Below are 11,495 nucleotides of genomic sequence, written 5' to 3'. Positions count from 1 at the left end.
AAACAGCAGTTTTTAATGAGCCTAGAGCAAACATTTGAACTGCATCGAATACTTCGTCCTTTTTCGCTCTTTTCGTCCTTTTTCGTCCTTTTCGTCCTTTTCGTCTTGTCTCGTCCTTTTTCGTCCTTTTGGTCCTTTTTCGTCATTTTCGTCCTTTTCGTCCTTATCCGTGCTTTTTTGTTCTTTTTTGTCCTTTTGTTTTTTTTTCGTCCTTTCTTGTCCTTTTGGTCCTTTTTCGTCCTTTTAGGCCTGTTTCGTCCTTTTCGTCCTTTTTCGTCCTTTTCGTCCTTTGCCGTCCTTTTTTATCCTTTTTCATCCTGTTCGTCCTTTTTCGTCTTTCTGTTCGTTTTTCGTCCTTTTTCGTCCTCTTCGTCTTTTTTTCGTCCTTCTTCGTCCTTTTCGTCCTTCTCGTCCTTGTTCGTTCTTTTTTGTCCTTTTTCGTCCTTTTCATCCTCTTTTGTCCTTTTCGTCCTTTTTCGTCTTTTTCGTCCTTTCTCGTCCTTTTTCATCCTTTTGTCCGTCCGACTTTGTGGATTTCTAAGAATTCATATCAAAATTTTTCATATATCATATGGAAATTTTGTCGTAAGACAGAAGTTTGTTCCTGTGGCATCAAAAGTTCAAACAAAAAACAGCAGTTTTTAATGAGTCTAGAGCAAACATTTGAACTGCATCGTCCTTTTCCGTCCTTTTTCGTGCTTTTCGTCCTTTTTCGTCCTTTTTCGTCCTTTTCGTCCTTTGTGTCCTTTTTTGGTCCTTTTTCGTCCTTTTCGTAGTTGTCGTCCTTTTCGTCCTTGTGCGACCTTTTTCGTTTTTTTTTCGTCCTTCTCATCCCTTTTCGTCCTTTTCGTCCTTATTCGTCTTTTTTCGTCATTTTTTGTCCTTTTCGTCCTTTTTCGTCCTCTTTCGTCCTTTTTGTCATTTTTCGTCCTTTTCGTCCTTCTTTGTCCATTTTTGTCCTTTTGGTCCTTTTTCGCCCTTTGTCGTCCTTTTGGTCCTTTTTCGTACTTTTCGTCCTTTATCGTCCTTCTTCGTCGTTTCGTCCTTTGGGTCCTTTTTCGTTCTTTTTCGTCCTTTTAGGCCTGTTTCGTCCTTTTCGTCCTTTTTCGTCCTTTTCGTCCTTGTTCGTCCTTTTTCGTCCTTTTGTTCGTTTTTCGTCCTTTTGGTCATTTTTCGTACTTTTCGTCCTTTTCGTCCTTCGCGTTTTTTTTGTTCCTTTTTCGTCCTTTTCGTCCTTGTCGTCCTTTTCGTCCTTGTGCGTCCTTTTTGGTCCTTTTTCGTCCTTTTCATCCTTCTTCGTCTTTTTGGTTCTTTTTCCTACTTTTCATCTTTTATCGTCCTTTTCGTCCTTTTTTGGTCCTTTTCCTCCTTTTCGTCCTTTTCGTTCTTGTTCGTCCTTTTTCGTCCTTTGTCGTCCTTTTTCGTCCTTATTCGTCCTTTTTGTTCTTTTTCGTCCTTTTCGTCCTTTTTCGTTTTTTCGTCCTTTTCGTCCTTATGCGCCCTTTTTCGTCCTTTGTCGTCCTTTTTGTTCTTTTTCGTCCTTTTTCGTCCTTTTCGTCATTTTTCGTCCTTTTTCGTCCTGTTTCGTCTTTTTCGTCCTTTTGTCCGCCCGATTTTATGGATTTCTAAGAATTCATATCAAAATTTTTGATATCATATGTCCAAATTTCGACATAAAATCGAACCTTAGAGCTACTGCGTAGAAATTTGTTTCCAAACTGATGCATCAAAATCTTGGATATTGAAAGAAAATTTTAAAGTTAATCGAAATTGTAGATTTGGAAGAATAAAAATATTGAAATTTTGGCACCATACATCACATTTTTAGACTTTAATACATTTATTTAAGCTTTCTGGTTCTACATTTTGTGTCTTAAAATATTTACAAATTAGATGGTGTGCTGCTGAGGCTTAAGGCCTTTTCAACATAGCACCATACATCGAAATTGCTACATTATATATCGATCCTAACAACAGTTACGTCAAAATTTGTCTCAATTACATTTCAGTCTTTAAAATATGAAAATTGTGTCCAATGATTTAGAAGTTTGTTCCCGTGCCTTTAAAATTTCAATTAAATATAACAGTTTTTTAGTGAATCTAGAGCAAACATCTAAACTACATCAAAAATTGTTCCCATTACTAGAAAATTTTAGACAGTTGTATTGATTTTGTGGGTTTCTAAGAATATATATCGAAATTTTTGGTGAAAATTTATCGAAATTTAGACATAATCTGGAACTTTAGAGCTACTACGTAGAAATAATGTAAAATAAAATATGACGGAAAAGTGGATATTTTTTTGATGGAGAACCTAATTACCTTACATTTAGATTAATTCTAAGCTGTTATAGTCAAACCATAGCTCGAATCTCGAGAGATCCCTTTGCAATAGTTCTGAGTCGGCAGGTGTACCAATTCTATAGAAGAGTTTCAGATCATCTGGAAAGAGCAAAAATCTACCGCTCCGGAAACAGATATTGATGTCGTTCATGAAGACTAGAAATAATAATGGTCCCATGTGAAAATTCAAACAAATGTAGCAATTTTTAATGAATTTAGAGCAAACATTTCAACTACATTGAATATTATTGTTACTGAACGAAAATTTTAGACAATTGTATCGGAATTGTGGATTCCGAAGAAGAAATATCGAAATTTTGGCACCATACATCGAAATTTCGTCGTTCTACATCGAATCTTCGAAAAACTACTTTAAAGTATGTCTCCATTATATCTCAGTAAAATGCAAAGCAAACATTTGACCTACATCGAATAGTGTTCCTATTACAATAAAATATTAGACAGCTTTATGGATTTTGTTGATTTCTAAAAATAAATATCGACATTTTGGCACCATATACCGAAATTTAAGCTGTATAAACCGCGTGATCAGAAATAACTGAGTCTGTTGGCGGTACTTTTCAAGTAAAACTAGAAACTTTTCTTGCATTCAGATTGGTATAACGGAAGGAAATCCGTAATACTTACGTCGGTCGTGACATGCCATACATTTAGGCTATGTTTTGAATACATTTCAAATTAAACAACAATAATAATGTGTCGATCTTGACAGCTGACAACTGGAAATTATAGAAAATATCATGGTACTAATTTCAACTAAAACTCAGGATTGCCAACAGACTCAGTCATTTTTGACCACGTGGTATATCGAACCTTAGAGTAGTTACGTAAAAATTTGTCTTCATTACATTTCAATCATCAAAATATGGAAATTTTGTATTGGTATTGTGAATTTCTAAGAACACATATCGAAATTTTTGACAACGAAGATTTTGTCGCACGACATCTAATGTTGCTTTCGTCACATCGAAAATTCAAAGAAATGCAGTAGTTTTTACAGAATTTAAAGCAAAGATTTCAACTACATTGAATTCCGTTGTTGAGAGTTCGACGGTAACTAACTTCTTGGGGTCCTATGGTGTGTGAGTGTATTTAGACGTAGCTGATTACATCATTGCAAGGCAAGCACACATAACATTGGAATGCGAAGTTCACTTTTAGTTGTTTCGCTTGGTTAAGGCTGTTACTCCAAATCTTTGTTGATGGATTTTAGTTAAACTCTTCCAATGAAAACTAAAATTTTATTATTTTTCGATTAGAGTATTAGTTTACGGTCAAACTATACCTTCAGTAATAAAACTCTTCTATCTTCAAGTGCTGTTAGCTTTCCCAACTACGACATCTTTGACGTTGTACAACCAGTTAACAAGTGTAGACGATGAGCGTTCGAAATGTTTTCCAACAGAATCATCATTTAAAACCGAAAATCTTGATTCCTGGAGCGGGTTCGCCTTTTTTGATACAATACATTCCACTAAAATCATTACTTTATTATTTTGCATGTTTTAAGGTCACTCCTACCTTCGTTTGTCAAATAAGAATGTTTATGTTTTTTATTAAAATCTGCTTTATTTAGGGGATACCTGTAAACAAATATCTAAATTTTTGATACTTTTGTATAAATACATTTTTACCTTTGTAAAACATGTCTTCTCATATCTTCAAGTTTCCATAATTTGTTCTCAATATATTGACGATCGATCCATCTGGTCATTTCTACCAATAACCGACGTTTCAAAACGCCGTTTTCCCTAGCGAAGTGTAGCGGATACAAAGAATTGTAAACGTCAACAGAGTCCATGTCAATTTTTCTTTTGAAGACAAAATCAACGTACTCGTCATTTCCCAAATAAACCGCAAGATGTAGCAGTTTATATAAACTCGAAGTGTCTGTTTCGCTCGTCATATCGTCTTCTTTCAACCAACACAAAATGTCAAAACTTCGACGTTCCCTCAAGCAAGAATCAACTCTCTCTTTCACTTGAACATTCGTTCCAAATCTTCTTCTTTCCAGTGCTTGCAAAATGGGTGAGTTCTTCCTCAGAATAGCTTCTACTTTCAGCGACGGGTCGTTACAGTCTAACACCACCTCTGGCGATTGCAATAAAAAGTTAACTAGTCTTTCGTCGCAGTGCCGAATAGCATAATGCAGAAGAGAGTTCTGATTTGACTTGCTCAACCTCATTTCAGTGACACCTTTTTGTAAAATCGCTTCTGTAATACTTGTATCGTGCTTTTCCAAGTAGTCCCAAAGAGTTTCGCCACGTTGAGAAGCACAATTGACATCAGCTCCTCTCAAAATCAGTAGCTTCGTCACAAGAAAGTGGTTGTTTTTAGCAGCTAAATACAGTGCTGTGTCACCAGAACTGTTAGCAGAATTGATTTTAAAACCACGTCTCAGGAGTAAATCAATTAGGCTGCAGTTGCCCAAGCTGCCTGCTATAGACATGACTTCTTGGTTTGCTGGATTATCACTGTCAGCTTGGTAGCCTCTTTCTAAAAATAGGTCGACGATGGAGATATTACCTCTTTGGACTGCTTTCCTGAAAGCTCGAGAGTCATTTACGTCTGCTCCTTTTTCCATTAGTCGTCGTACCATGTGTTCGTCGTCGTTGTCAACAGCGTAGTACAGAGGCGTCAATCCATTCAAAACTTTTAAATTGGGATAGGTGTTGACTATTATTTTTGCACAGTCCTTGGGGAAGTGTTTGCACAAGCTTTCCCAAATAGCGTCATTCTGTCCGGTGTAGTAGTTGATGTCGGCGCCGTTTTTGAGCAAAAGGTGGACTATATCGAGTTGTTTGGTTGCAACAGCTACCTGAAGAGGTGTTTTTAGTTTAAAATTGGTGGCATTGACGTCTGCTTGATTTTGCAGTAACCATGTCACAACGTGGGACTTTCCAAGGGCAACTGCTTGATGCAAACTTGTGTCTCCGTCGTGTTTTATATTTATGTTAAGTTTGTTATCTGTATACAATTGCATGTTACGCTCAGGTCTCGGTTCATGAAGAATTATTGACATGAGTATTCGGCTGAGATCTTCTTTATTAAGAGCGTCAAGTCGAAGACCTTTCCGCAGAAGTACCTCTAAATAAGCTTTGTTTCGGAATGACTCTTTCACTGCGAACAGGTCTTGGATTTTGGCTTCATACTGTAGTAACTTTTCCACCAAGTCCCAACAGTTACTAGCGATCGCTTTGCTTAGAGGTGTACCATGGTTAGTAGTTTTGTCAAGAGAATCCACAGATATGATTTCCAAATTAGGGTTGGCGCCTCTTTCCAGAATCAAATTAATCGTAGTCTCGTGCTTACGCATTTGTGAATTGCTTAAAAATGACCAAATATTGATTCCTTCTGTGGAAATTTTCGTAATGTCAGCTCCATTGTCTAACAGAAGACTGACTATTTTAATCTTCTTGGTAAGAAGTAACTGTATTATTTTATTGCTGTCTGTACAAGCACTGGCAACATGTAGGACGGTGTCTTTGTCAATCGTCGATGTGATATCTACGGCTGCTCCTTTGTCTAGTAGTAGTTCGACTACGTGGAAGGACCCTTTTCTAATGGCATAAAATAAAGGTGGTTCGCCTTTATCATCTGTCATATTGATCTGTTGGTCACTTAAACACATTTTAATTATATCAATGTTGTTTCCAAGAACTGCACAGTGTAGTACTGTTAGACCACATTTAGTTTTCAAACTAAAGTTGGCTCCTTTTTGTAGCAAAACTACAACAGATTGATAGTGACCCATTTCTGCAGCTATGTGAACTGCCGTTTTCCCATCTTCGTCTTGGAAGTTAACATCTAGATTCTGATCTAGCACGTAGTTAATTATTTCAATGTTGGTGGTTGCTACGGCGTAGTGTAACATAATTTCGTCATGGTAGTCCAAGTCAGTATGTTGTTGTTGTCTGGATAGCAACATCTGTAAAATTTCTAAGTCTTGGTTTTGAATGGCTAAATGTTTCGCTTGCTCGTTTAGATTATTGACAGCTTTGACATTACTACCTTTTTCAAGCAGCAACTTAACCATTTCTCTATTTTGTTGTTTAACAGCGATATGTAGTACGGTGTTTCCTGTCGTTTTGTCTCTTGCATCAACGAAGTTCGTGTCTTCGTCTAACAACATCTTCGTAAATTCTAGATCGTTGTTTTGAACAGATAGATGCAAAATTGCGTTCTTGTATACATTATCTGATAGTCCATAATCAACGAGTAATTCAGCGATCTGATTTTTCTTCTTCAGCTCACTTTGTAAAGCAAAACGTAGTAAAGTCTTCGACTTGAAAGAGTCTTCTATAATCTTCACAATCTTCGAATGACGTTTATCCAAAGAAATCGTCAACAGGTTCAGGTAGCCCCACAACACTGAATAATAGGCAATTGTAGGATTGTTGATGAAGTTGTGAGCTTCAAGATCTTTATAGACCTCATGTGTCATCCCAAAGTTCTCCAAAATAAATTCAATTGCAAATAAATTACCCTGAAGTATGGCATAGTGGAAGCTATCTTTGTCAAATATTCTATCACGCTCGTACGGATCAAATTTCAGCATGAGTTTTCTGATAAGATTGTTATTTCGTCGAATTTCCTCTTCGTCGTCAGTAGATAAGTGATTTATGGTAAACTTGATTGCTTCAAAAGAGTCAATAATGTCACCGTCTTCCGAAAACAAATTAACGCAGTCTGAAAAATCCATAGCCAGGTGTAGTGGATTTCGACCACCTTCGTCATGTATTTTTTCGTCGTCAAGGTGTTTTTCCACTTCGTCAAAATTTTTGTGGATGATTGCGAGGTGCAAAGGGTTGTGTTCGCATAGTTTGATATTCAACATTAGTAGGACGTTGCTGTATCCTTTGACAAAAAGACGGTTGATGAGAACTCGAGCTTTGTCAAAATTTTTGGAAAAAAAGGTAGCTGCGAAGTACTCGGCGTAGGTGTTGTGCTCAAACACCCCCTTCTGACCATCAATTTTTTTGACAATCCCTAACGGATCTCCTTCGGTTTTTATCTTATTTATGAAGTATTGGTATTTTCGGAGGTCCACATTCATTGTGTGAAGAATATCGTCATCGAAAAGTGACTGCAAAGCTAGTGTTTCGTATTGTTCTAAATACTCACTACAGTCATACATGAAGGGGCACGGATGATCACATTTAGTTTTTTCAACGCAATGTCGATATTTTCCTTCGAAGAAGTATTTGTATAGTTTGGTCAAAACGAAAAAATTGTCAGTTTTTCGGAATTTCGGGTTGCTGAGTAGTATCTCGGTGATTATGTACAGCTGTAGCGGTATTCCTAAAATCTGTAGATTGTTGATCATATTCACGCTGGTAAAAATGTGTTTCATGACTACTTTAATCTTGTCTTCGTTGTATTCGCTTTGAAGTCGATCTTGCACATATCGTTCTTGCTCTTCTTCACTGAGTTCTAAGATGCCTATACTAAAGATGTTGAATTTTTTCAACAGTTGGTTTTGTAGGTTTGGTCTAGAAGACACCCACACACGAAATCCCAGACGTGACAGTTTTTCTATTCCGTCTAAAACATTTTTGACATAGGGACTCGGTATCTCGTCTAGACCATCCAAGAAGAAAATCATTTTTCTGTGTTGAATGAAGACTTTAATGAAGATGTTATTGGGAGTTGTCGTTTTGATAAAATATTTTAGAACGCTTTTTGGGGAGTGTTTTCTGTTGAAGAACATGTAGTGATCTTTAAGATTTTCATTTATAGCCCAAAAATCGTGTGGACAGTTGATTCCTAAATAGTTCAAAGTTTTTGACTTTCCCATTCCAGGTTCAGCAATCAGAATGTTTACCGGATTATCAAAAACTGTGTGAACTTCCTCTTCATCAAAAATTTCCTGTTGTGTGTTTTCTACTTCGTGAATTAGAGCGCTAGTACTTCGTACTAGCAAATATTTATCGTCACCAACTGATTTGAAGAAATGTACAGGTTTGCCTGGATTTATGTTACAAACATCTTCGAATAAAGTTTCATTGAAGTTTTCACTTACTGACAATATGGGTGACATCTGGTCAAAACCTTTTCCATTTTGAAGATATTTGTGGACGTCTATCGCTTCTATTTCTTGTCGAAATTTGAAGTTGTTGTCAAGTTTGACAATATATACCGCATATTTTCCATTTCTGCACAGTTTTAAAAGATTTTCTGTACTAAAGACGATTGTGGAGACTTTTCTGAGTATGTGATAGTTTGATATTTTTTCTTCGCCAATCAAGAGCCGCTCTTTTAACATTTTTACCACTTCTTCTGTCTTAAAAACAGGCGTCACGTTGTCAAAATCGTCACTTAGTTGTTTCAGACTGATTTCGCTTCGTCCTTGTAACGAGATTTTACATTTGGTTATTATATTCTCATAAAGAACCTTATTTTTTACTCTTATGTCGTCTAGGTTTTGGAAAACTGTGACCCCGAGTAGCTGACTGGAATCAACTTTGTGACGTCCTAGTAGTCAACTTTGTGACGTCCTAGTAGCACAAATTTTACTCTATCTTCTCTAACTTTATAGAGTTTCAGCAACTGATAAATTGACTCTTCCGAGTTTTTATAAAAATCAACCACCAGCAAGTTTTCAAAGAAATAAAAATATATTTTCTTCTGGGTGACTTCATCCAATTCACCTGATGTTCTCTCAGTAAATTTGTAGTCTTTTGCTAATCGTAACATACATTCTTTCACTCCGAATTTGCGGGCGTACTTCTTGGTGTATTTGTTGAAGTTGGATTTTGCTCTTTTGCTCGATAAACGGTCAAAATTTTGGCATGTTGCTAGATCTGGCTTGTTAAGCAAAGTAACATCAAATTCGTGGACTGCTTGATCAAACAATTCCATGTTTGGATTTTGTGTGCTGAAAAAACAGTGGTCGGTGTTGTACGTCCACAAAAACATGTCACAAAGGTGGAAGTTAACCGTTGTACGATCTATAGTTTTGTTACTAAATCTTCCTTGGTGCCATTTTCGAAATAAAGCAACGTAGCTCTGGAAAACATTCTCGTTGCCTAAAATTCGAGATATTTCCTGTTCTAGTGTTTTGAAATTTTTTTGACCCGTGTAGAATGTTAGCTTCGAAAAAAACTCCTTGTACTCACTTTTAGTTATTTCGGCAGTTTTCAGCGGAACGTTAGTGACACTAAAGTTATACACTTTGTCACTAGAGTCGCTCGTGTTGAATAATTCCAACTCTACGTGATCTTCGACTTTGTCCATTTTAAAAATTTTTAGTCCATTTTTGACGTTTTCGCTTAGGTTGGCATTCGTGTAAATGATAAACTGGTAATTGTTTTTGATGTTGGGTTTCAAATTCTTGAAGCTTTGGCAATACTGGGGTAGGCTGAAGGGGTTATTGGTGGATTCGAGCGCTGCTGGAGATAAGGTCTTACCGTCGTCTCCTTTGTGCTTTAACTGGAAAGCGAAATGTTTGTTGGTTCCATTTGTAAATTTAATGTCGAGGACAACGTCGTCGAAATTGCCGAAGTCTTGAGAGTTACTTCTGAATGAGAAATCGCTGATTTCTTCATGGTTGTTTAGTTTTAGGGCCAAATAGGCAGGGAGATAAATTTCGTATTCGGTGCCGTAGCCAGGGTGATTCTGAAAATTTTAAGAAATTGTTAGAGCTAAGTTGAAAATTACGTTTCTCTTGAATTTATTTCGTATTGAAACAGTACAACAGCATTTGTTTGAAACAAACGGACGTATTATTATTTTTCTTGTAAAACACTTTTGTAATTTTTTTTAAGATTAGCCATAAGATTTATTATTTTAGCCGTATAGCTGGTGGTAGGGAATAAACCCGATTATTATTTCAACCATTCCTTGCCGGTTTATTCTATTATTTTGTTTTCGCGGGCGCTCACCACCTGAGATCCGTGGCTCCGTCTTGAGACCAACCCCGGCGCTCCCTCCCTCGTAGAGAGAGCTGGCGCCAGAGCGACCGCCGCTCCTGACCGGTGACGTGAAGGTCGCTGCATAAGCTTAGGTCGGCCAGACGTGTTTTTAAATCACACTAGTCGGTCCAAAGCTTGGCGTCCGTCCGTCACAGCGGAATTTCGTCGCAGTATTTATACATTCACCATACAAATACGTTTAGATTACGTTTGGAACGACAATTAAAAGAAAATAATTTATTGGGGTCAAATTTCAAGATTTCTTTGTGCACTGATTTTGATGCAGTGATTTATAATATTTGTAAAATTTAATGCACGTGAGATATTTTTATCGCCATCAGATTAAATGTTGGACTAGAAAATAAGTGCCTTATACTTTAGAAAGATAAGAGCATTCAAAAATTATAGATAAAAATGTTCATCAGTGATTATAATCTATGAATGACGTTTCCTCATTCCGGTTAAAAATAGTCCTAAATATATGAGAAAATAATTCGTGTCGCAGATTACCATTTTTACTTCCCGAGCATAAGCTAAGGAAGTATTGTAATAGGGTCCATCCGGTGAAAGACTACTTTCATGTTTTCTCAAGGTTTCATGGTCCCCACAATACATAAAAATAGGTCTCTCGTTTCCGTTTAGAAACTCTATCTAAGTAACATTAACCCATTTTTTACTACGTTTTTGCGCCAAAGAAAATATTTAGCTAGCAATCAAAGACACAACACTGAACAATAAAGTTTTAAAAATTAATTTATATCTTACCTGGTTTGATTTCGCCATTTTGCGGTATATACTGTTAACGAGATATACATTTCACGGATTATAAATTACAAATACGATCTTGTTCAAGTTGTTTTAAACACAATAAGTAGTACTTACGGTATTTTGTGTTGTAATTTGTAGATAATATATACTTTATCGCCAATTTACCTAGATATCAAGGTAAATATTTTTTTACAATGTTTCAGACCTATTGTCTATTATTTGATCTCATTAGATGATATCTTTTAATATTTTTTATAAGTCAAAATCAAGATTTAGGTTGGTATTGGATGATTTATTGTACTGTGGAAATTAAGTGACATTTTGTTTATAATAAATATACGACTTTAGCTTTGTGTTTAACAACCCGCAACTATAATTAAGCAGGCTGACTTTTGTTTTTATAACGTGTTATCATCTACATGATATTCTTAATACAGGGTGCAGCATTCA

The 11,495-nt window shown here is 36.4% G+C and overlaps 1 protein-coding gene across 1 annotated transcript; it reads right to left on the bottom strand.

Moving 5' to 3' along the window:
- Positions 1 to 1,858: 1,858 nt before the first annotated feature.
- LOC135123413 (uncharacterized) lies at positions 1,859 to 11,098 on the bottom strand. Its single transcript, XM_064048045.1, has 5 exons — positions 11,043 to 11,098; positions 3,999 to 9,981; positions 3,886 to 3,947; positions 3,650 to 3,838; positions 1,859 to 3,597 (listed from the first exon to the last, which is right to left on the bottom strand). The coding sequence occupies exons 2-4, from the start codon at positions 8,627 to 8,629 to the stop codon at positions 3,675 to 3,677; spliced, it is 4,857 nt and encodes a 1,618-aa protein (XP_063904115.1). The 5' UTR covers positions 8,630 to 9,981; positions 11,043 to 11,098; the 3' UTR covers positions 1,859 to 3,597; positions 3,650 to 3,674.
- Between the last annotated feature and the right edge of the window lie 397 nt (positions 11,099 to 11,495).

Source organism: Zophobas morio, unplaced genomic scaffold (genome assembly GCF_036711695.1).
Source record: "Zophobas morio isolate AGI-343-1 ecotype UQ-CSIRO unplaced genomic scaffold, CSIRO_AGI_Zmor_V1 ptg000006l, whole genome shotgun sequence".
In the NCBI taxonomy this organism is placed as follows: domain Eukaryota; kingdom Metazoa; phylum Arthropoda; class Insecta; order Coleoptera; family Tenebrionidae; genus Zophobas; species Zophobas morio.
The sequence above is the reverse complement of the archived record's forward strand: the minus strand, read 5'-3'. Positions and strand labels throughout refer to the sequence as shown.

Excerpts from the sequence above, each read along its gene's own strand:
- LOC135123413 (XM_064048045.1), bottom strand. The coding sequence starts at position 8,629 with ATGTTAAAAGAGCGGCTCTTGATTGGCGAAGAAAAAATATCAAACTAT. Across the intron at positions 3,948-3,998 it reads AGAAGACATGTTTTACAAAG|GTATCCCCTAAATAAAGCAG; the intron begins GTAAAAATGTAT and ends ATTTGTTTACAG. Across the intron at positions 3,839-3,885 it reads TTCTTATTTGACAAACGAAG|TGGAATGTATTGTATCAAAA; the intron begins GTAGGAGTGACC and ends TAATGATTTTAG.